We start from the raw sequence: 25,637 nt of genomic DNA, 5'->3' as shown, positions 1-25,637 counted from the left end.
ATGGAGCAGCACACACACGCGCACGCACACACGGAAAGAGAGAGAGAGAGAGAGAGAGAGTAATAGACAGGTCATGTTGTGTTTTCTTCTTCCAGTATCACGTCCCGCCCCCTGTGTTCATCAGGAGGAGGGGTGGGGAGCAGAAGGGCGGGTTTCGCTGGTACCTCAGATCTCATACTGGATTTACCGGACTGCACCTGTGAGGAGCCGGGTTTGTTTCTGCGCGTCGGGAGGAACGAAAGACGGGCCCGCAGCAGCACGGCAGCCAGGAGCCTGTCCGAGGACAACACCATTACCGCTGCAGCCCCTCAGCAGCTTTACGCTCGAGAGTAGAGGAGGGAGCTGCCAGGCTGTCAGACCTCCAGCGGATATTTTTACCCGCAGTGCCTCAAACAAGCAGCCGACCGAGGAGCACAATGTCCAGGCAACAGCAGCAGCAGCAGCAGCGGACTTCGTTCAGACTGTCGGACAACCTGGTGGAGGTCAAGAGCAAAGTAAGTGATGGGCTGCTGACTGATGCTGTTAGCGACGCAGGGTGTGCGTTATCAGGACCCCAGCCCTCCGCTCTTCTCATCCAGATCGTGATGTAACAAACACAAATATCTGGCCGCTGCAAATTCACGCGATATTTAGAAGAAACGAAATCCGACCGGGTTCAGCTGACAGCGGCCTGGCTGCTGCCGCCCGCAGCCCCCCCACCAACACCACCAACACCATCAACATCGTGTCAGCCTGCTCAGCCTCGATAATCCCAGTCCTGTGTTTAACTCGATCTCTCTCTCTCTCTCTCTCTCTCTGTCTGTGTGTGTGTGTGTGTGTGTGTGTGTGTGTGTGTGTGTGTGTGTGTGTGTGTGTGTGTGTGTGTGTGTGTGTGTGTGTGTGTGTGGTGCCAAGCTGTGTTGGCTTATTCTTTGGTGTTCACATTTTAGTTGTTTGTGAGGTTGAGCTTTTGTAATAAGAGAAATAATGAGAAATAAGCATACCGAACACATAAAACTACAGTGCGATTATTCTGTAATAGTAAGTGCTTTCATGAAGATGAAAACCAAAATATTTTTTAGGTGAAGCTGTGTCCGTAAACTCAAATATTGGCAGCATTTTCAATGTACTTTTTATTGCTAATGTTTGAAGAGCCTGAAAAATAGTTTAAAGATAAAACCTTCCACAGGCCCTTCAGCCGCCTCGCACAGACTGTAGACTGGTTTCACATGAAGAATGTGGACCAGTCCACGTATAGAAATATGTAGACTGAGTCAGTGCTCAAACCCACGCAGTTTTTTGTAGGTAGGAGGGGGTGTGTCAGAAACACCTGTGGTTCTGTAGAAGTCTGTGTCCTGTGACGTGCTTAAAGTCAAACAACATGAAGGGCAGTTTAGTAAATGAAGCTCCTGTTAGAGAATTCTGTGATTTCCTCTGCTTCACAGTCAGGTTTGTGCCGTGCTCATGACATCCGCCTGCAAACTGATCGCGTAGGGAACATTTTTAGCTTTACAATGGGATTTACTAACCAGTGGGTCATGTCACAGTGGCAACGTTCATCCTTTATAAGCAAGTTGTGTTTCCCATGATTATCCAAAGAAATTGACACTAGAATGGGCAACATAGCCTCAAAATGATATCCATTTTTTAAGGAAATCCAATAATATGAATTTGATGATGTTCTAAATGAACATTGTATCAGAGAGTGCAGCTTGCAGACAGCAGCACTGATTAGTGCAAAAAAAGAGGGAGATTTTCCTTTTATTCCAGTGTGCTACTGTCAGTGATGACACATTATAGTGCAGTAAGAGTGACAGCATTATATACAGTGACAAAGAGTGAGTCGAATGCTTAACTCTTTAGCAGTAACTGAAGTAACTCAACAGTTCAGTAACGCGGGACGGTGTTATCACCTATTAGAATCAGTACATGGTTTGGTTCTTATACAACACCTTTCTCCTCAGTTTCATCATTTACAACAGTTTCTACTGCTTGTCTCATTCACGCAGTCACACACACACACATTCACCTAGTGCTTTTGTCTATCAGTCACACACTTACCCTCTGAAGAATGGATCAGTATCTTACCCACTGTCCAATCTCTGCTCTTCCTGTCATTCAGTTCAGTTCAGTTGTATTTATATAGCACCAACTCACAACAACTGTCAGCTCAAGATGACAGTTGTGATATGTCATTTGGTTGTATGGAGTATAACTAGCTGGTGGTCCAGTGATGATGGCTGAGTCATTTGTTTACTTTTGGGTCACACGTCACCAGCTGATCATATTTCCTGCTCAAATGCCTTCATGGCCTTGCTGTACTGGCTGCTGTGTTTTTAACTCAACCGGTTTGTTGTTTACATTTTTAGTGGGAACAGTTTCGTGAATATTTTGCGCAGTCTTTCAGCTTTACTCTGTGCTTTGCCATACAACCAGAACTTTTTACACCAGAGATGAGCTAATGAGCATCAGGGCTACAACTCCTGAGGACTTATTTCCATCATTCATTGCCTGATCTGGCCATTCAGGTTCATGAAGTGAGACGCTGTAGGAGAGGAAAGCAAGCCGGTACGCTCCTGCATCTCCACCGCCTCCATACTCCACTACAGGGAACATAAGCTCATTGGGCAGTAAAATAGATGAACTCCAGCTATTGATGGGGAAAAACAGAGACTGCTCTAAATTGGCTGTTTTGTGTTTTACGGAAACTTGAGTGGATCTATACTGGACTCTGTGGTGCAGTTGGTAGAACTCCAACTCTTCAGAGCAGATTGCCACATGAAGTTCTTCGGCAAGACAAAGGTGGAGGTATCTGGTTTTCTGCTTACAGTGGCTGGTATAATGATGTGACTGTTATTCAGCAATACTGCTCCCCTCATCTGGACTCAAATGCTCATCCCTTCAGTAATTTCTCCATCTCCCTAGAAACCTCTCTCCCTACTTGAAAGAGATGTAAACAAACTCAAAACAGAACACCCAGAAAGCAGCAGGACCAGGCTCAGTGTCTCCATCCACCCTGAAGCCCTGTGCTGATCAGAGACATGTCATGTGCCAGCCTGCTTCCACAGGACTTATCATTCTTGTTCCATTTTTTAAAAAAAGGGATCACAAACCGACCTGTTGCTCTGACCTCTGTAGTCATGAAGAGTTTGACCGTCTGGTACTATCACATCTAAACTCTATCACTGTCCCCCTCCTGGATCCCCTGCAGTTCGCCTACAGAGCCAACAGGTCAGTAGGTGATGCTGTTAACATGGCACTGCACCTGGACTCTGCAGGAATTCATGCTAGGCTACTTTTGTGGACTTTGGTTGTGCTTTTAATATATTCATCCGTACTCTGCTGCAGGAAAAGCTCTCCCAGCTGAATGTGTCTGCTCCCACCTGCAGGTGGATCATTGACTTCCTGTCTTTCATTGCATCAGCACTGGTTCCCCTCAGGGCTCTGTCTTTACTTTTCTAATCTTCTTCTTGTATACCAACAGCTGCACCTCCAGACACCAGTCTGTAAACTCCCGAAGTTTGCAGATGACACCACCCTGTTGGGCTTATCTCATGTGGAGATGAGTCCGTCTATATGAGCGAGATTGACTGGTGACTTTGTGCAGTGACAACAACCTGGAGCTTAAATGTTGTGAAAACAGTGGAGATGACAGTGGAAACCAGACATCCCTCCCAAACATCAGCCTCCTCATCAAGAAGACACAACAGAGAAAATACAACCTGCAACGTCAGTGATGGTGCAGTTTTTCTCCATCAATGAATCTATTCTCACCTCCTCCATCACCGTGCTGCTGCCAAGGACAAATGCAGACTGCAGCATGTCATTCCCTCCACTGAGAAGGTGATTGGCAGCAATCTGCCTCCCTACAAGACTTGTAGACCTCCAGGACCTCTAGGACACCTCCAGGACTCTATGAAGTGGGGGGTCGGCATGGATCTTGCTTGCCTGTCTCAAACTGTTTGTGACACTGCCCTTTGGCAGGAGGCTGTGGTCCTTTAGAAACAACATGTCATGGCATGAGAACAGTTTTACACAATGACACAGCAACAAATTCCTCTTTTGTACAAAGTTGCCAATAAAAAGGAACAGATATAAATACATTATATTGCCAAAAGTATTCACCCATCCAAATTATTGAATTCAGGTGTTCTAATCACTTTCATGGCCACAGGTGTATAAACTAGAGAGATTTCTATGCTGAGCCTGGGACAGAATGGATGGAGAGCCAGTGCATAACATATTGTATTTTTCATTTGCACCTGTGTAAGAAAAAAAATGAAGAAAATTTTTGCTATTGTCATCAGAAAAAACAGAAAGAGCAGGTTAAGCAGGTGATATGATCATGGTAATGGTATCAAATAATAATGTTGGATTGTGCTGACTATTAAAAGCCAGCCTTGTAAAATAGACAGCTCTGTTTTCTTTGACCAGGGCTGATAGAACCAGGTGGTTGGTAGATTAGTTTTTACCTCCAACTCTAACAAGCTGAAGTTCAAAGATATAAAATTGTCCTGCATCCACTGCGATGCTAACTGGTGAAACACTCCAAACACTAATATTAGTTCTCCTCCTCCTCTGCCAGGGTCCCAGTACCCATCTGAACCAACCCCAGTGAGGCCTCTGTAGTCTGTCCTGCGCTACCAGGATTCAGTTCAGAATAAAAAAGTCAAACTTCATGAAACCAACAAAATCATTCAATGCAAATGATTTATTGGCTCCAGAATGACAGAGTGCCATCTGTAAAGTTGCACAATTATCAACAGCAGCAGCCAGCAGAGAAACCGCAGGTTGACTCTAAGTCGTCAGTGAATGCTGAGGACTGCAGGATCAGAGACCAGCTGACAAGGAGAGACAGGGTGAAGCAGCCTGAGGTAGTACGACCCGGAGAATCAGTCTATAGATGAGAAGTTCCAGTCAGTGGGGCACGCAAGGGAACAAGTGGTCAGATGCATTGTCACTGAGCACAGCCTCAGTTTTCCTTGGATCCCAGCTTTTTTTCTGCTCAATCCCATCCAGGAAATAAGATAAGAGATAAGATAAGATAGAACTTTATTAATCCCTCGGGTGGGTTCCTCTGGGAAATTCGACTTCCAAAAAAAAGCACAGCAACGACCGAAGTTACAGTTACAGAATTGTTATATATATATATATACACACACACACACACACACATATATAAATACAGAGACAAATATAAATAAAATATACAAAGGGGATAAATAGAATAAATAGGAATAAAAAATAAAAATACAAGTGAAATCATCTCCTTCTCATTTTCAAGCAATACAAAATGCTGCCACCAGAATACTTATGTTTTCTCCTAAGTCAGCTCATATTACTCCTGCTTTATACTCAACACCGGCTACTTATATACAGAGCACTAAATGGAAATGCAGCAATCTTTTATCTCAGAATGTGTTACTCGTGTGAGATTGGGGTGGGGATGGAGCCTTTCAGCCGGTGGCAAAAGAAATTTTGGATTTCTGAAGTCCCTCTTTGACTTCATTTATCCAACTCTGTGGACTCATTCTTATTGTTTAATAACTTTCTTTATAATATTTTCTTTCATGCTGTGTTTGAACTTGGCTTTATATTCCTGTTAACTGTGCTTCCATTTTCCATTCAATCGTATTGTTATTATTCATAAGAACATGTGAGCACTTTATGCCAACACATATGTGAAAAGCACTTTAAAAATAACCTTATTGTTTTACTTAAACAAAGAGCACCAGTGTGACTCTTCTGTACCCCACTAATCCCTAAAACCTGATTACGGCCCTGAATGCAGCAACGTCAACATTTCCATATATCATATGACAGTACTGGTAAAGTAGCATGCCACCCTAGAGTCCAAGATACAGATGAATGCTCTGATAAAGCACACATTCTTCACACTGAGTACGCCCAGTATAGCTTTCAAGGCAAACATGCCAGTGAGAGGTCTAATACTCTGTGCTGTTAATTATAGAGCTAAAGGGAGGCACAGTATTTGTGTTAATATCCACCGGAAGAAGCATAATGTTGGGAGACAAAACAAAGTCAGCGTGAATCTCATTGTGTAATTACTGTTTGAAAGTTTCTGTTATAATATACAGTTGGGACAAAAATTAAACTCCAGAGTTTGAGTTTTAGGTCATGTCTCAGTTTTAATTAAACAATTTTTAAACATTTCTGCTTTCGCCAGGCATCACTAGTTCCAAACAGCACACAAACAGTACGTGCCTTGTCAGTACATCATGCAAGTTGGAGATGTCACGATACAGGAAGAGTGATAGAATGACATAATTTTTAAGATTTGTTACTACAGTACATAAAAATAACAAATATTCCATAATATTTGAAATATGTTTAAACTCCTGTACCAGTACTGTCCCTACAGTTCCCTGTGATTTTTCCTTGTTTGTGTTTCCATTCATGAAATGGGCACTGTACCTTTACATCCATATCAAAGGTGGTTACTGAGGATGGCCTTTATGAGGGGCTTGGATTTTAGCACTGAAATGAAACAAAATCTCAAATTTTACTGTCGGTGTTCACGTTAGCCTTATCTATGTAGATTAATTTACTTCTATACTATACTAATATAAAGCACTTTGAGGCGATTGTTGTGTGGTTTGGTGCTATATAAATAAAATGGAATTGAATCGATAATTAGGAATGCATTAAGAGGATCCCCTTTTTGATTTAACGCAATGCAGTCGCTGCTACTGAGAGAGAAGCTACAGGAAATGGCGGTAAACAGGTCCAGATAAATAGAGAGGGTTGTGTCAGGAAGGGCATCCGGCATAATATCTTTGGAAAATAAAACATGCAGATGATCAAGAATGAGCTTTCCATGTCAGATCAGTCGAACCCACAGCCTCCAGTGCTGTTGGCCATGAGGGTGCTGGTGGAAACTGTGCTTCTGCTGGCTGAAAACAAGGAGAAACAAAGGCAGGGTTGTGGAGGTGAACGCAGGGACTCTAAATGTAGGGACTATGACTGCTGAAGTGAGAGAGATGCTGATATGATGGTGAGAAGAAAGTTAGATATAGTGTGCATGCAGGAGACCAGGTGAAAGGAACCCAGGCCAGGGGCATTGGAGGTGGATGCAAGCTGTTCTCTCATAGTACAGATAGGAAGAGAATAGAGTGGGGGTCATGTTGAAGGAAGAGTTTGTGAACAGTGATCTGAAGTTGAAGAGTGTCAGACAGAATCATGACTCTGAAGCTGGAAATGAAACAGCCGATGTTGACTGTTGTCAGTGTGTATGCCCCACAGGTTGGATGTGAGGGAAGTGTCTAAAACTTTTCTAGATAGGTTTTAGTGACATCGCACTTTTTCTATGCTTAGAGGTGACATCGTATCAAAACTCTTAAGGACTACGGTCTTCAACAATGAATCCCAAAGTATGTTAAATAGGCTCAACAGGTTTTGTTATCCATTCCTAGTTAGTGGCTGTAGCGGTTAGCCACACTTAAAATGCTTAGTATTACATTTAGCTAAAATTGTAAACACAGATTGAGCCTCACTATTAAAAATCATTTGATGTGTGTTTGTTGCCTTCTACAGTTTGATGCAGAATATCGTCGTTTTGCTCTGAAGAGAAATGGTCCAGGGGGCTTCAAGGAGTTCTACCGCCTCCTCCAAACGATTCATCACATCCCTGGTGTTGATGTGCTACTAGGATATGCAGATGTCCACGGGGACCTCCTTCCAATTAACAATGATGAAAATTACCACAAAGCCATTGCATCAGCCAATCCGCTGCTCCGCATTATTATAACCAAGAGAGGTAAGAGAAAAAATGAGGTAAAAATACATTTTTAGTTAATTAGGCTTGAAAAATTACTTTGCAAAGCAGTCTAAATGACAGATCTCAACATGTTATATGTCTTTCTACACATTGATCCTACAGTTATTTTAATGGCTTCCAAAGTATATTTCATATCTTTTTAAAATGTTTTCGTCCCTCCAAGAGAATAACATCAATGATTCATTTACTAGTGGACGATCACATCCACCTGTCTATCCATTTTCTTCCGCTTATCTGGGGCCACGTTGTTGGGTCAGCAGCCTAAGCAGAGAAGCCCAGACCTCCCTGTCCGTAGCCATTTCCTCCAGCTTTTAATGGAGAACACCGAGGCGTTTCCAGGCCTGCCGTTACCCATCAGCTGCCTCTGAAGTCCCGTAAGCTAACCAAGCCCAACAGGACTCCTTCTGTAGCGTGTTGGCTCCCTTCACCTCGGTTATCCACTATCAAGTTCGGAGGTTACCACCATGACAGGCACCGGCCACCTTGCAGCTGCAGCTCAGTGCAGTAGCCTGTAGCCTCATGTGCAGCAATGGAGGTGTTGCACATGGTCCATTCGGACTCAATGTCCTTAGCCTCCTTCGGAATGCTGTTGAAGCTCCACCTGAAGTGGGAGTTTAAGATCTCGTGGACCGGGGGCCTTTGCCAGGCATTCCCAGCACACCCTCGCTATACATGAACAATCCCGTTGCTCTAATCAATCACTGCTTACCAGTTTTAAAGAATTTACAGAATCTGATAATTCTTGTCCGACAATTTAGGTCATGCACACATTTTTCCTGAGCTTTTCCCGAGCTCACTTCACTGACTCCAGCTGGTTCTAAACAATTTATTCCAGTGCTGGCATTTAATCTGACTGCTTGTTAAATTTCATGTTAATTTTGAAATCATTTAATTGCTCAAAAGTACACTGAGGACTTATTTGTTACCCTTATGTGTCTGGATTTTACTTCACTGAATCGGCAGAGGTCAGCAAGCTCAGTATTCCCACTGAGAATGGCAGCTTCTTCCAATTTTAAATCTCTTTTTAAAGCATACAAATCAAGAATTAGTGAAAAATTGGCACTTCCAAAGCTCTGAACATAATCCACAGTAATGTATCCAAGTTTAAAAAGAGAACCACCCTTGTGACACTGACAACTATGACGTCACTAACCAGTTAAACTGGCTTCGTAGCACACACCTCTGGTAGCACATACTTTGTGCCCAAGACATAGCAAGAGTGAATAATTCAAGAAAGACAAAAATGTATCCTGTAATTTTACAGGTAGACTGTAATGTTAGTGAGCTTTATTGTTTACCCCTGAGACACTACATATGAAGCAGAAACACTTATTACACCTGCTGACAGTGGTGATGTTTATCCATCCATCATTATGGATTATGTGAGTGTTTTCTAATACACTGTACCATTGTTGTCTCCCAGTACACCTTTTCATGCTATGTCATAACTCAGGATGTGATGACATTAATGTGCTGCTTAGCAGGCTGCTAGAGATCGGAGTCACAGACAGCTGCCAGCAAATCAGATCAGCTCTATGGTCTGGGGAACTAAAAAGGAAGCGAGCTCAGGAAAACAAGGCCCTGGAAACACAGAGAGAGCAAACATGTGCACGTGCAATACGTTTGTTGAAATCTTATTGAGGAGGCTTGTATTCGCTTTGTTTACTCTTTTAAACTCTGCAGTCCAGAAATGATAAAATCCTGTAAATCCTACTGGAAAATCTTAAACCCATGCATTGCATTAGGAGTAGTGGCGTCACTAGAAAGGATTAGGACTTGAGTAAGGCAGCTAAAATCTATTCCCACAATCACTTATCTTTCATTCCTGAAGTGTAATCCCATTTATTCACTGCATCCACATGATTGGCAAAATTTGCACAGCTGAAGGATAGAGCAACAGGAAGATTAAGTGGTGACGATAGTTTGTTTTTAACTAACCAGGTCTGTCTCAAATAAGTTCAGTAAGGATCTCACATTTTTATTAGTAGTCTTTGTAGCAGCTCTGTTGCTCACTAGTGTCACTTGTAAGTATTCAGTGAAATGTGAAAGACTTCTAAATGACTGAAGACATCATCAAACCCTTTATGAAGGCAACAAGAAGTTCATTTTACACTGAAAACAGCAGATATGTGTTTCCTTTCCTACACGCTTCTCTCTCCACTTCAATTCCTCTTACTTGGCTACATTCATTTTGACCTTTACTACAGCTTGTCTTTGTGTGTTAGCACTGGTGTGCATTTGTGAGTATGTGTTTGTGAGTGAGGGATAGACAGGGGGATACCACAGGATAGAAACCCATCTGCTGCTTTAAGCCATTAGCCATGAGTGAGTTTATTTAACTTTTTGGAGCAAGATAATCTCACTCAGTTTATATGACTGATGTCTTTTGAGACTTCATCAGTCATATCAGATCCATGCAATGCCACTACTGTGTGTGTGTGTGTGTGTGTGTGTGCGTGCGTGCGAGCGTGCGCGCGTGTGCGCGTGCGTGTGTGTGTGTGTGTGTGTGTGTGTGAGAAAGAGAATTGTTGACTTGCACTTGTTGATTACTTTAACACATTAACACTGCAACAAAGTCTACATCGAGTAGACTTTGACACAACAAAGCAGTTATATGTATTTTAATCAGTAAGGTTCCATGTGAAGAATCAAAGTGACTACGGTCTTAGTAATACTGACAGAAGAGCAGTGTGTACCTTTGTGCTGCTCCACCCTGAGTATGTTGCTGAGGTGATTTATGATAACTAAGAGACAAAATACCTTTTTTCACATCACAATTTTGCATCTGATAAACTAAAATGATTCAAACTGGAAACTACTGAGACAGTACAACTTGTAACACGTGGCACAGAAATGTCATGTTCCACTGAGAGAAACACTAAGAAATGGAGCGGCGGTAAACAGACTAAGTAATCATGGTTGATGGGTTCAAAACACAAGAGCTTTGAAAAAAGTGTGTTTTAACAAATACAATTTAAACAAAATAACACAATAGATGCACCAGTTGTCTGATGCATTGTTTTAAATGTAAAACAGCATCACAGTGATTACAGGAGCTTTTATCACAATTGAAAAAAAATGATACAGTTTCAGACCTAATAGTCTGCTTTTAAATAGGAGGTGAAGTAACAAAGCCCTTACAGAATGACGCTCCCCCTTTGTCTGCACTGTGCACAGGCCTGTTGTTGTCCTGCACTGCATATGGCCATATGGCACCCCCTTGGGCTCCAGATGGTGGGCCACTACAGAGTGAGGTCACACTAGCAAGAAACATACAAATGCTCATGACAGCTGCAGATAACAGGAACATGGTACATTAGGGACAGATATATGGGGCACTAAGACACAGACACAGATTTACTCTTTACGGCCATCCTGAATACCATTTCTGAGCTCTAAAGCTTATGATAGTAGTAAGCAGCAAGTATTTAAAGCTTTAGCCAGCAGAGAGGGGGAGGTTCATGTCTGATCTTATAGCTTTGATGTTGTCTGTCAATGTCACTCCACATACATGTTAGAGATCGTGGGTTCACTGTAATTTCGGCTATAGTGCGTGTTTTGTTGATTTAATTATGAGGTCATAGAGTGTTTTATAAAATGTGAAAAGATGAGCGAAGGCCCTGCAGCCAGAATGCCAAGACTACTGATTAATAAGCCTGGCTGGGCTAAAATTTTGGCAGAAAACAGTCACACAGGTCGTTTATGCCTGCTGTTACCATCATTAGCGGTCACGCTAGAACTGGACTGAAAATCAGTATCAGTACCAACAGGTCGGATGAATCCAAATATGAAATTTTTGGTTCGAATTGTCACCAGTTTTTACTGTATGGGGCGGGTCAAAAAATAAACAAAGATGAGATTCAGTAAAAAATGTGCAAAGTAAAGCTAGCATGTCACAGGTCTGCCATAAATATTTACAGTTATTTGAGACTGTGGTGGGGCAGTGATCATTCCTCACTGTTTCCTGTAGGAGCTGGTCTAACTGGGACACACTGGAATTTAACAACTTTGTATGAGGTTTAGCACATGTTTAACTTTTCTGAAAAAGACTATATTTTGTGTCCTTGTATATAACATACAAGAACACAAAATAATGATCAATACAGGTTGATCTATAGTGGTCCAAAAATAGCTTTTGCAAAATTAGAGGGATCTGATTGCATTATTTGTGCATTTAGAGAAGGCTTAACCATGTTTGTGTCTTCATGCTTTAGTCTGGCTCTGTATGCCTTGATAGGAAACATTATTTTTGTGCATTAACCATTAATGCTGCTTAATGCTGCTTCCCAGTGACCTAATGTGTGCGTGCATGTGTACACACACACACACACACACACACACACACACTGGCAGCCATACATTCCCATTAACCCTGTTTGACAGCTAATGTGCATCAGATGATGAGTTGTTTCTCCCTCTTCTCCATGCTTTTCTCTTTCCGTCATTCCGGTATAAGTTCAAAGATTTTATAGAACTGGGTAGAAGTTTTGAAAAATGTGAAAATTGTGAAAGTTTACATTTTTTGACATTTTAGTAGTTATTCTGCGTGTTACAACTGCTATCTGTATCTGTAGTTCAGTTAGCTAAAATGGCTGGTTTTATTCCTGACAAAATATGGATACAGACAGAATGGAACTGTGGGAAAAAATGATCTGAAGCTAGTAGTAATATTGTGTTCATATCTGAGACTGACAGTACACACAAGAAAGCTCTGATCTTTTGAATGTAGAAATTTTGGAATGAAAAGTTCAACTATCCAGTATCAAAGACTTGTGGAAATGAGCTTCTTCCGAAGGGTGGCTGGCCTCCCTTAGAGATCGGGTAAGTTCGGCCATCTGGGAGGGACTCAGAGTAGAGCAGCTGCTCCTCCACATTGAAAGGAGGTAGTTGAGGTGGTTCGGGCATCTAACAAAGATGCCTCCTGGGTGAGGTGTTCTGGGCATGTCCTACTGGGAAGAGGCCGCGGGGCAGACCCAGGACATGCTGGAGAGGTTATATCTCTCGGCCTCGGAGCACCCTGGTGTTCCCCTGGACAAGCTGGAGGAGGTGGCCAGGAAGAGGGAGGTCTGGGCTTCTCTTTTTAGGCTGCTGCCCCCGCGACCCAGCCCGAATAAGCAGAACAAGATGGATGGACTTTATTTTTTCCAATTATGGTGTAAATAATACACCGTAACTGTAAAGTTTAACACTTTAAAAGAATCACAAATCAGCAAGTAGCCATTAACAGTCTCCATTCTTTTGTGTCTTCTTAAAGAGGATGAACCTATCATTTTTGGCACCAACTCCCTTCAGAGGCGTAGAAAGGGGCTGGGCTTAACGAGCCTGCGTGCCACTGGCTCAGGCTCCACCCACTCAAAGGGCAGATCTGGCCTCATGATTGGACCGCCAAAGAACTTCAGACAGATTTCTTCAATCATCGATGTGGACATTTTGCCTGAGACACATCGACGGGTACGACTTCACAAGCATGGCACTCAAAAACCACTTGGGTTCTACATACGTGACGGCGTGAGCGTGCGGGTGACACCGCAGGGCGTAGAGAAGGTAAGGTTTGTTACTTTGCTTTTACCCTGCTTACAAGACAGTATTCTGCCTTTAATGCTGACAAAATTGATGAATTATTTCCCTGTAATTCACCAATGATGTACCAATTGTGCAGTTATGATTGGGCCGGTAAGATACCCCCATCTCAAAATTTCTCTAAAAATATCAGCAAGTAGCACCTTCACGCAGACATAAAGACAAAAGTTATGAATATATGAATATCAGCTATAATAGCTAAAAGCTGTTGTCTCATATTTGTATCTTTCTTCTTGCTCCTGAAGGTTCCAGGGGTGTTCATATCTCGTCTTGTGCGTGGTGGGTTAGCAGAAAGCACTGGGCTGTTGGGTGTTAACGACGAGATCCTCGAGGTCAATGGCATCGATGTAGCAGGAAAATCTTTGGATCAGGTAAATGCCCTTCCAGGCTCAAAGAAAATTCAATATATACAGAAGATTCAGAATTAACTTGATCAAGATTCATGAACAGTAAATGTACTTTGCCCATAAATTACAACACAGTCGCACTTGTGTGTGTCGTTTTTTTTTTTTTCTTTATCCGTAGTGGATACAAGCTTACAAAGTAACAGTTCAAAAACAGCTTAGGAAGTAAAAGTAGTAGTAATGATTAGACCAGCGTTTGTATGTATCAAAGTAACGGGATGTTAAGTCACTCTATATGCACTCATTAGAGCATTTTAATGATAATCAATCAGGGCTGGACTGGTAATCTGGCATACTGGTAGGCCAACACATTTTTGGGCCAATGGGTCAATTGAAGCGCTGCTGCGCACTGGCTTTACAAGCGCTGACAGCAGCCCATTCGGTCATTTTAATTACTGACAATGTATTGCCCAATCAAGTCTCTAAAAGCTACCGGGCCCTCCCATACTTACGCACACGCACCTTGTAGAATACAGTTTGGTAAAACAAATGGCTAATTTCACCATGGGCCGCTCTTAATGGCTAAAGTTTAGCTTTTAACTGTCACATGTTTCAGTGGAGTGCAAAAAAGAAACTTTTGTGTTACAGCAACATGATAAAGAGTAAAAATAGTAAAGTCTACAATAAATAACAAATAAACTAACAAATAAAGTAAGACTGGCATTGTGTGGAGAAGAGTGGAGTGCAAATTGCACAATATTATATTCATTAAAAAATAATATTATATGTTATATATAACATGTACACTTTAAATCTAAGAAAAACAGCTGCATTTTTCATCGCATCATTTAAGCCCTATTTGACTATCTCATCTGTCATTTTAGGTCACAGACATGATGGTGGCAAATAGTCACAACCTTATTGTGACCGTAAAGCCAGCTAACCAGAGGAACAATGTTACGCATCGTAGGAGTAAAACCTCCGTAGGTAACTCGGGTTCTCTGGGCTCAGTTGGATCTACAGGCTCTGCCGTGTCACATGACTCACAAAGCCCCGCCTCTCTGAGCAATCCCATCACTGCAAGGTTTGTCATGCATACTATCTTTTTTTGGGCCTGCTAATGAACAGAAAGAATGGGGACTGTGGCAGCACTGGCATACATCATATCTGTTAAAGGAGAAAAAGAAAAAGAAGTTTGTGCTTAAACGTTTAATGAAATGAAACTTCATTGAAACTGTTGTTTTGAAATAATAATGAGAATCATGAATTTTAGAAAAATGCAGTCAAAGCTAGCTGAATTCTCAACTTTATTCACAAGTTGCCAATAGGAACGGACACGTGCAGCTTATATTGCATTCACTTTTTTCTTAATCATTTGGCATGTCTTTTGTTACCATAGCAACAGCATTGCTGAGGGTGACAGTGATGATGGTGGTGATGATGATGATGAAGGTGACCTCATTCTGGAGAATGACTGCCTGACACCCTACGACTCCCACCGGGTCACTAACAGCACCACTATGCCCGACAGAGACTCACTTAGCAATGGGCCACATAGCTACACCGTGGGTAGGCCCCTCCCACAGAGTGTCTCATTGCCCAGTAATGTCGGAGCATCCCTGAGAGACAGCGCCATGATGATCTCCAGCCACAACGGAAACTCCACCCACACAACTAGTAGTAGTGAGGAGAGCATGAGAGAAGATAGCAACGTAACAGCACTGTAACCACGACAGCACTGTTCCATTGAGGACTATGAATGTTAGCGCAACAGTGCTGAAACCACGGCAAATACAGGTGGCTGTGGTCCTGTTAGATAACAGACTTCTAAAAGAGGAGGGAGTTGACGTATGAAGCACTGACAGGACCTCCGGAGGGACCATTCAGTCTTCTGCTAGTTTACACTTTACCTCTTTCCCGCCTTGGTGGATTGTTGGCTTTTACTGTATGAAGGCATAGGAACACTGTATACGATGCAACGTATGGCTGAAGTTTTCAGCTTTGTCAGGTTCTATAAACAACAGTAATTATATCATTTTTTAAAAAATGTTATATTATGGAAATGTTTAAATACCATAATGTATTAACAGATTAATATTGACCATTTAATTAAAAAAATTAAATAGTTATAAATCCTCTTGTAAAAGCCATAAGTCACTTTGATGTCAATGTATTTTAAAAAATGTCTTCAAACCTATAGTTGACTTTCATGTTTTATTTTTGCGGCACCACAAAAACCAGTGCAAGTAGCACTACGTCACTTTGGCATCTCTAACTGTGAAACTTTGTGTCTGTGTAGTAAACTTAATGCTTAGTGTGGCAAACATGGCGGATACACATGGAAGCTTCATGAAATGAAGCAAAGTGATTAAAGTTGTTTTAGCATTTGGGTAACTGGGTCTTAGACTGCCGACATCTCAGAATTACAGGTAGTTCTGGCTCCGCTTCTCTCCCTGCTGTAACTTTGTCAAAAGCTTTTAATACTTCAGGAAAAGCACAGCAGTAAATGAACAAAGGTAACATGTATTTTAACCCAATACTACTTACTTTACATTGATTACATTTAAATAAAAGTTTACTGTGATTTAAAGCAGAAGCATCAGTAAGTCAGTCTGTTTTATGAGTGGTTCTGACAGTACCCATTGTTCACAGCTGAAAGTCTTCAAACCCCTGCAGCATTTGAAGAACACAAATAAAATCCTGTTTCCTCACAATGGGAGTTGAGAAGTGATTTGCTAAAAGTATATTTATTACTCACCTCACCATTTACCGTTTGTGTCAATCTTTCCGAACTTCAAATTCCTACACAGCAAATTACAGGGAGTGCAGAATTATTAGGCAAGTTGTATTTTTGAGGAATAATTTTATTATTGAACAACAACCATGTTCTCAATGAACCCAAAAAACTCATTAATATCAAAGCTGAATGTTTTTGGAAGTAGTTTTTAGTTTGTTTTTAGTTTTAGCTGTTTTAGGGGGATATCTGTGTGTGCAGGTGACTATTACTGTGCATAATTATTAGGCAACTTAACAAAAAAACAAATATATACCCATTTCAATTATTTATTTTTACCAGTGAAACCAATATAACATCTCCACATTCACAAATATACATTTCTGACATTCAAAAACAAAACAAAAACAAATCAGCGACCAATATAGCCACCTTTCTTTGCAAGGACACTCAAAAGCCTGCCATCCATGGATTCTGTCAGTGTTTTGATCTGTTCACCATCAACATTGCGTGCAGCAGCAACCACAGCCTCCCAGACACTGTTCAGAGAGGTGTACTGTTTTCCCTCCTTGTAAATCTCACATTTGATGATGGACCACAGGTTCTCAATGGGGTTCAGATCAGGTGAACAAGGAGGCCATGTCATTAGTTTTTCTTCTTTTATACCCTTTCTTGCCAGCCACGCTGTGGAGTACTTGGACGCGTGTGATGGAGCATTGTCCTGCATGAAAATCATGTTTTTCTTGAAGGATGCAGACTTCTTCCTGTACCACTGCTTGAAGAAGGTGTCTTCCAGAAACTGGCAGTAGGACTGGGAGTTGAGCTTGACTCCATCCTCAACCCGAAAAGGCCCCACAAGCTCATCTTTGATGATACCAGCCCAAACCAGTACTCCACCTCCACCTTGCTGGCGTCTGAGTCGGACTGGAGCTCTCTGCCCTTTACCAATCCAGCCATGGGCCCATCCATCTGGCCCATCAAGACTCACTCTCATTTCATCAGTCCATAAAACCTTAGAAAAACCAGTCTTGAGATATTTCTTGGCCCAGTCTTGACGTTTCAGCTTGTGTGTCTTGTTCAGTGGTGCTCGTCTTTCAGCCTTTCTTACCTTGGCCATGTCTCTGAGTATTGCACACCTTGTGCTTTTGGGCACTCCAGTGATGTTGCAGCTCTGAAATATGGCCAAACTGGTGGCAAGTGGCATCTTGGCAGCTGCACGCTTGACTTTTCTCAGTTGATGGGCAGTTATTTTGCGCCTTGGTTTTTCCACACGCTTCTTGCGACCCTGTTGACTATTTTGAATGAAACGCTTGATTGTTGGATGATCACGCTTCAGAAGCTTTGCAATTTTGAGACTGCTGCATCCCTCTGCAAGATATCTCACTATTTTTGACTTTTCTGAGCCTGTCAAGTCCTTCTTTTGACCCATTTTGCCAAAGAAAAGGACAATGCCTAATAATTATGCACACCTGATATAGGGTGTTGATGTCATTAGACCACACCCCTTCTCATTACAGAGATGCACATCACCTAATATGCTTAATTGGTAGTAGGCTTTCGAGCCTATACAGCTTGGAGTAAGACAACATGCATGAAGAGGATGATGTGGACAGAATACTCATTTGCCTAATAATTCTGCACTCCCTGTAGCAGGAGGAGACACCTCCAAGACACAAGACAAATTATTTAGCACTTGTTGTTGTACTCATCAAATAGTGACCCAATTGTACTATAAAGCACCAAATTTTACCAAATGTAAATTTTATTGGTGAACAATTGGTTTAAAAAAAAAAGTAACACCGAGGGGAATGTCATAATAATTTCTTGCAATTATTCTCATCACATGTGCACAACTGGCTGATTTAAAGTTTCACGTTTAATTGTTTGTTGTTGTTGTTTTTTACTTTAAACTAAAACCAAAAGAAATGAAAACTTTTGTTCCCAATCATGTGTTTCTGAAAAATGTGTGGCCGGTTGGTTGTCACATTGCTTGTTACTGGCACATTAGTGAGAACTGTAGAGTTGTGTTAATATCACACATTTGACCTGACAAACTTGTTCTTTTTTTTTTTTTTTTACTGGTGAATTTGTGGACCCAACATAAAACTTTGAGAGGAAGAAGTTTTATGTAATTGTCATGGGTCAGAGTAATTTTTCATATGGTTTTCCTTATTATATTACATGAGACATTAAATTTCAAAGGGACTACCTACATAAATAAATCTGAAATAAATGATAGATCACAAAACATTAGCCAATATATAAATATGGACACTTGTTAAAAAGGTGAAGTCAGTTTTTCACTAGCAAATTAAAGCTAGTGGTAGCTAGGTTTATAAAGAGGTGTGTAACAACCAACCCTGCTATGGGGTTGGTTGAGTGCTAATTACTTTTTTTTGGTTAGGGTTAGAGACCCATTTTGAACCAGCATCTTAAGATTTGATTTAATAAAAGAATGATTATTGAACAATGTTTCAATGATCAACAATTCATGCAAGATTGAAAAGTGTGACAACCAACGCCAGTCTTATAGGGTAATGACAATAAAAAAGGAAAGGAGAAACCAAATAAACAAAAAAAACAACTATCATATGAGCCCATATAAGCTGTGCTCAGTGGTGAGGCTGTCCGACACCACTGTCCGAGGGGAGGAAGAAATGGCAGGGCCTTCACAGGAGACCCCATTGATTCTGGCAATTCGCTCCACGGATGATTTTCCAGGAGGAGTCTGGAATGACACTCCACGGTCCACCTGGGACCAAGTGATGAAAATTTATGTTTAAATTGTGCACCCTGATGTTTCGCTGACATTTCTGAATTTTGGAATGATTAGGACCTGACGTGACATTAAGCAAGGCAAACAGACAAACTGACTACTGAACAAAGGAAGACAGAGGACTTAAACATGGAAAGGTAACGGGGTAGTGGAAAGTGGAAACACCTGGTGAAAACACAACTGTCACCAATTAACCTGACGCCACAGGGGAAGCAGAACTAAACACACTAAACATGTAAACACAAGACTTTCGAAATAAAACAGAAAACATGGAGAGATGTAGACGTGACAACACAAGCTTGGCAAGAGGATGTGGAACACGCAGACATGAAATACATGACAGACTGGGGGAACGGAAAGGAACACAAGGAGAGGAACATGGGAACAGATAAGGGGGATGAGGCTAAACTAAAAGTTATACATAGAGGACAAGGCAGACCTAAACAGGAAAATGACACATAAACCAGAGAGCATGAATGACAATATTAACTAGACTAAACCCCAACTAATAATAACACTAGAACTGAACATTATCCACAATACATCAGAAGAAGGTCAAAGGTCATGACCTGGATGTAAAAGGTCTCATTAATAAGCAACTGCATGAACAGAATCTCCACTTAGGGTAATTTATAAGTTTTGGTCAAAGATAACTCCATGAGCAAATTTCTTTGAAAAAGAAAACGTGTCACATCTTCAGTAACTTTTCATTTATAAATTGCTTCATAATAATTCACACCAGGTTCTCTGTGACCTCATGGTCCTCTTTAAAATGCACTCTTAAAGTAATATGTGTGTTTATATCATATATGATACATCTTGAAAATCTGTTTTCTTATAATGCATGTGTTTTGTTGTTATAGTTGCACATCAGCCAGAATACTGCATGCTTTTGCATCAACCCATACACTGCTTCCTATTGGATAGTCATGGGAAGTGGAGTTTATTCCACTATCCATATTGTTTTTAAACTACTTTCCTCACAGTTGTATACAGAGGTAACACGTGCTTTTACTCTGCATTTTATTCCTGCAGCAAAAAAAAGCATCAATCCCAGCAGAATGAAGAGTGGTCATATATTAAGAAGCCACCAAATGCTTTCATGCTGTACCTGACAGAGCAGAGGTCAAAGGTCATGGCTGAGCTGAACATCACTAGAAGTGCAGCGGTAAATGCAGTTGTGGGAACGAGTGTAAGTGTGTAAATCTGCATATATATATACGTATCTGTTCATGCTTTATGCTGGTGTTTGTGCATGTGTAGCAGCTGTCCTATAGTTATGTGTTGTAGCAGTGTAGCTGTGTACTTATGCATGCTGACAGTGTGTTCTTATGATCTTCTGTCCACAGTGGAAGTTACTGTCAAATGAACAGAAGGCCACATATTTCAGTCAGGCAGAAACAGAAAGATGCCGTCACACCAAAAAGAATCCTGATTGGTCCACCAAAGACACTACGTATGTCCAAACTGCCAACATGCAGTCCGTACACGTGCGCATCACTGAACTGAACGATGAAAAGATCACTGAAAAAAGTTTGTATCAGCTCCTGAAAATTCTATTGTGTTTGTTTTTAGGGCAAAAAGATAAAGAGAATCTGACATTGCACCTCTAGCACAAGTGAAAGAAGATTTCAAAGATTTGTTGAAACAAAAAAGACTGAACAGGAAGTTCAACAAGCCAAGAAGCTTTGTGTGAGGCCAGATCAGATACAGCCATCTTCTTCTCATTCATCTGTGACAGAGCCATGCCAGCAGCCACAGACACAGCCAGGTGTTACCAACCTGCCTCACCAGCAGTCAGCGTGTGTGCAGCTGACAAACACACTCATCAACATACCTGTGTGCAAAGTAAATTGGATCCCCTCTTTCTCTCATCAACACCTCCCTGCATCCACATCCTCCTCTGCTGCACCCCTTCAGCTCCAGACTGAGACCACCTTTGTGAGAAAAACTGGTGAAGACTTGCTTTCAGTGCTAGAACAGCTTGACCCCCTCCCCGTCATTGCCCTGTCTCAGCAGCCCTCCTCTCCTCATGCAACCTCTGCTGGCTGACGCTTGACTGTCAGTGCCAGTACCAAAGAAAGCCACACCTTCTGGCCTTAATGAATTCAGACCATTATTGACCATCAAGGTGCTGAAGAGACTGGTTCAGCTTGCAGGTGAAACATGTTCTCAACCCTCTTCAGTTTGCTTTCCAGCCTCTTGTGGGGGTGGATAATACTGCTGTCTACCTGTTGCAGCATGGTCACTCTCACCAGGATGGTACTGGTGACATGCAAGTATCATGTTTCTTTTTATATTCCTGTGCCTTCATCCAACTACTTCTGCTGAGTGAGAAGCTGCTCAAGATGGGTGTCACCTCTTATGTCCTGTTTACCTTCTACACCTCGGATTTGTAGTACAACAGTGAAACATGCCACCTGCAGAAGGTCTCTGATGACACAGCAGTGGTTTGGTGCATTTAGGGTGGGTAGGAGTTAGAGTACAGGGAGCTGGTGGGCAGGCAGCAATCACCTCCATCTGAATGTCAGCAAGACAAAAAAGATGGCGGTTGACTTCCAGAGAATAAAAACTTCACTAGCTGGGCCCACGTCCCCATTTTAGGTTTAACAGCATTTTAGTAGGTAAAAGTAAATGCTTTGACATGAATTGAGCTGTGGATTGGGGAAGGCCTCGAAGGGGATTGGCGAACCCCATGTACTAAATAGAAATGAAGAAGTTAAAGAATTGAAAACAAGGAGGGAGGGAGGGTGGGGCACGTAAATGAGAATAAACAGTTTGCAGAACTGGGGGAACCTATACAGATGACAACCGGAAGGAGCGTGTTTGGAGGCGTGGTCCTGCTCCTGAAATTCCGATACATAATCTCCAATACAACTAGGGTGGAAACAGTAGACAGATACAGGTATTTGGGTATTCACCTGAATGACGGACTGGACTGGAGGACCATAAGTGATGCTGTGTATAAGAAGGGGATGAGCACAATGTACTTTCTAAGGAAGCTCAGATCCATTAATGTGTGCAGCAAGATGTTAGAGATCTTCTACCAGCCTGTGATAGTGAGTTTCATCTATTTTGCTGTTGTCTGCTGGAGATGCAGCATCATTGACAGAGACACAATGTCAGTCTTACTTTTACTGCTTTTAAATTTTTACTTTTGTTTTGTTTTTTTTTTTATCAAAAAATTGAAATTCCTGCACTCTTTCTTATGGCTTTTAAAACAGCTATGATGCTTAACACTGGAGCTCATGAAAGGCAGATTTTCACTTTTCCAAAGAGTTGTTCTAGTTTCAGCCATGGGCTGTCTAACAAGCTTAATTTAGACCAACATTGGGTTTTGTCTTTCGTATATTTTTTTAAAACTTATTTGTGATGGTTTATTTTTCCATAAAGATTTCGAGATGTTTGACTCTAGTGACTCAAACCAGGCAATAGTAGGTGTGGTGGGGTATGGTTTGTGTCTCAGCTGAAGGGGCGGGGTGTAACAGTGGGTTCAGGGGGCAGTTCTATGGAAGGCTGGAGGTCACAGCCGTCTCTCATTAATTTCATCATGTCGCCACTATTTGAGTAGCATGCCGGGACCCAGAAGAGAGGAGTGGGAGCAGACAGAGGACAAGAAGAGGGCAAACTTAGCCAACAGAAGCTGAAAAGCTACACCTCTGTTATTGTATATAAAGCACTATAAATAAATTGTCACTCATAGTACAGTGCTGAGTGTGACGGGTCTTACTTCCACAGTGATGCCAATGGACCAGCAACTGGCGTAGCCAGCAAATGCGCCAAGATCGTGGTTGAGTTACCGCCATGCATATGGAACAGATGGCAGTGCACCAACAACAGCTAGAACGGTAGCAGAACCAGGCTGAGTGCTACACCAAAGTTTTGGGCAATCTGTTTTGCTCGTCCTGGCACCTCCTGGGCACCACCGCTGCCCCTCCTGGAACCCACAGTGACACTCTAACAGATGAAGGGGACAACCACTGGCCTTCCTGGAGGTTTTTCAGGCCATTGCAGAGACGTGTCAGTGGCTTCTGTTGCTGCCTGGTGAACCAGCCAGCCACCTGTTACCTTTAATAGAGGTCCAATTTTAATGCATTGGCACGGACCTCATCGGGCACTTCACTCGCTTTTTATTAGTTCTAAAGGATGCAATACAATATCGCAAAGAAGGGCTGCTGTGCAACATTTCTGCAAAAAGTCTTGCGCAGGCACTGTTTCAGGTTTTCTCTTTAGTTGGCATTCTGAAGGAGATACTCACACACTAAAAGAACTATGTGAATTATTGGGCGTTAGATCTGTTTCACCTACCCTCAGACTGACAGGTTGGTGGAAAGGCTAAATAAGATTTTAAAATCCATGATTCGTAAGTTCATTCACAAGGATGAGCAAAATGGTCACTGGTTAGACCTATGTTGTTTGCAGCAGGGAGATGCCCCATGCCTCCATGGGATTTTCTCTCTTTGAGTTACTGTTCGGCAGGAAGCCGCAGGGGGTTTAGGACCTAACTTAAGGAAACTGGGGGAGGTCCAAGCCCAGATAAAAGAGAAATTTTGTACTTTCTGGACCAGAGAGAAAAGCTACACACATTGTGAAGATTATCAAGGGAGAACCTTCTCCAAGCTCAGGAATTGCACCTTAACCTCCTAAGAGCATGGACAAAGGCTGAAACTGCTTCCTTGGTGAGCTTGGAGAAGGAAAGAGGTGGAATAAGGTCTGGCGCTGCCAAATTCCACCATTCCTGCCTCCCTTCATTATGATGACCATCTCATACAGAACCAACGAAAAGATGTTGCTGAATTGCAACAGCGTTTTGCAGATGTGTTCTCTCTGAAGCAATAATCTCTTACATTTATTAGCGTGCATTTTTATTGGCTGAGTGTTGATAAAACCTATTATGAATGAAGTGACTTTTTCTAATCTTCTGGCAAGGGCTTTGCAACCTAGTTTAAGAATACTTTAAGTATTTTAGGGTAATTAATTTTTCAATACATTTCCCACTGGTTTTTGAAATAATGACTGAAATCTTGTTCTTTAAGTAATGATGTATTAAATCTCCAGTTCCTAATTGGTGATGCATCTTCTTTGTGTCACAAAGATAAGACATTGCTGCACAATCACCAATATTGATTGAACGAATCTGCCTGTAATCTCCCTCATAATGGAGCTACTAACTAAAAAGTAATCTCGGGAAGAATGTGAGTGGTGCACTGGTCTCTGAGAGTGGGGTGATGTGAACACACAGCATCACAAAGACCAAAATCATTCATGTATTGTTTAAGAATATCTGTAGTCTCCCAGTTCATTTGACTAATTTCTATGAATTCCTGGATTAAAACCCAGGTTGCAGTCTCCCCCTATTATAATGGTGGTGTCAGAGTGATCCGAAAGTGAAGTGAAGAATGTATGGTTAAAGGAGGGGTCATCAACATTTGGTCAGTATATGCCATCAATACATAGATATTTTATTTTTAGATGTACGTGTAGGTACGAGTCCGTGTGAGGGAACTGCGGAGAGGTGTGTTTATGCAAATATTTTGGGCACATGAGTTAACTGGCTAGTCATTTTAAGCCTCTTCCCTGAAACCAACTCCACATACATCCCATGTGACAAATCTCAGTGAATTTCTGCTGTAAACCATTCAGACAAAGAATAGAAGACAAATGCCTCTCTGTAAATAACATTTATTTAGGTATACAATTTAGTATTCTTATTGACTGTGCACCACCACTGCCTGTCTCGCTCCCTTTTCACTTGGTCGACGTCAGTAGCTTCTAAATGCAGCATTAAGCCTCACCGGAGGGCAATAAAAAAATTTTAAAACAAGTAATTTTCCTACAATGTTTACAGATGCAGGATCACAGGCAGTGCAAACCCACATGCTGCAGGGAATGTCACAGGAATGGCAAAAAAAGAACTAGATCCAATGAAAAAAACCAAACAAAAACCTAACTTACCAGTCATGTCTGAAGTAGCAACTTTTAGTCTTTTAAAGGACCCCATTGTCCTGCTTGATATCCTGTACCCCCCCCCCAAAAAAAAACAAACAAAAAAAACAAAAACTATCATGGAAGTCGAGGACATGGTGCAGCAGATGAATCAAAGGAAAGGGGAAAAAAAGAAGACGCAACCAAAATTTTGCAGGGAACTTGAAAGTATGAAAAGAAACTAATAGTGTTCTCTAATACTAAACCAACTGCTATCAAACACAAAGATGATCATGCCCATTTGGTCTCCCTTTTAATTTTCAAGGAATGAAGACATGAAAACGCACACAAATATTTCTCAAGGAGCACACACAGATTCAGACTCCTCAAAGTTGAGTGTTCTCTATTCACCTATTAGCGAAAGTGAAATGTAGCTGGTGCCGTCTCCACATTGTGCTGATGCTGGATTTAAGTGCTTCTAATGACATGAAGGAAATGACA

The 25,637-nt window shown here is 41.7% G+C and overlaps 1 protein-coding gene and 1 long non-coding RNA gene across 2 annotated transcripts; both read left to right on the top strand.

The window, feature by feature from the left end:
- The first annotated feature begins 212 nt into the window (after positions 1 to 212).
- Positions 213 to 16,291, top strand: pard6a (par-6 family cell polarity regulator alpha). The gene is made up of 6 exons (XM_026174776.1): positions 213 to 494; positions 7,534 to 7,756; positions 13,032 to 13,321; positions 13,603 to 13,728; positions 14,586 to 14,785; positions 15,101 to 16,291. Exons 1-6 carry the CDS (start codon positions 417 to 419, stop codon positions 15,426 to 15,428), a joined length of 1,245 nt encoding a protein of 414 aa, XP_026030561.1. The 5' UTR covers positions 213 to 416; the 3' UTR covers positions 15,429 to 16,291.
- Positions 16,292 to 20,037: 3,746 nt separating this feature from the next.
- On the top strand, positions 20,038 to 21,891 carry LOC113027410 (uncharacterized). The gene is made up of 3 exons (XR_003273048.1): positions 20,038 to 20,403; positions 20,561 to 20,667; positions 20,787 to 21,891. It is a non-coding gene; the product is annotated as an uncharacterized LOC113027410 (long non-coding RNA).
- The last annotated feature ends 3,746 nt before the right edge of the window (positions 21,892 to 25,637 follow it).

This window comes from Astatotilapia calliptera, chromosome 7, assembly GCF_900246225.1.
Source record: "Astatotilapia calliptera chromosome 7, fAstCal1.2, whole genome shotgun sequence".
Lineage (NCBI taxonomy): Eukaryota > Metazoa > Chordata > Actinopteri > Cichliformes > Cichlidae > Astatotilapia > Astatotilapia calliptera.
Note: the sequence above shows the minus strand (reverse complement) of the source record. Positions and strands in the feature narration are given on the sequence as shown.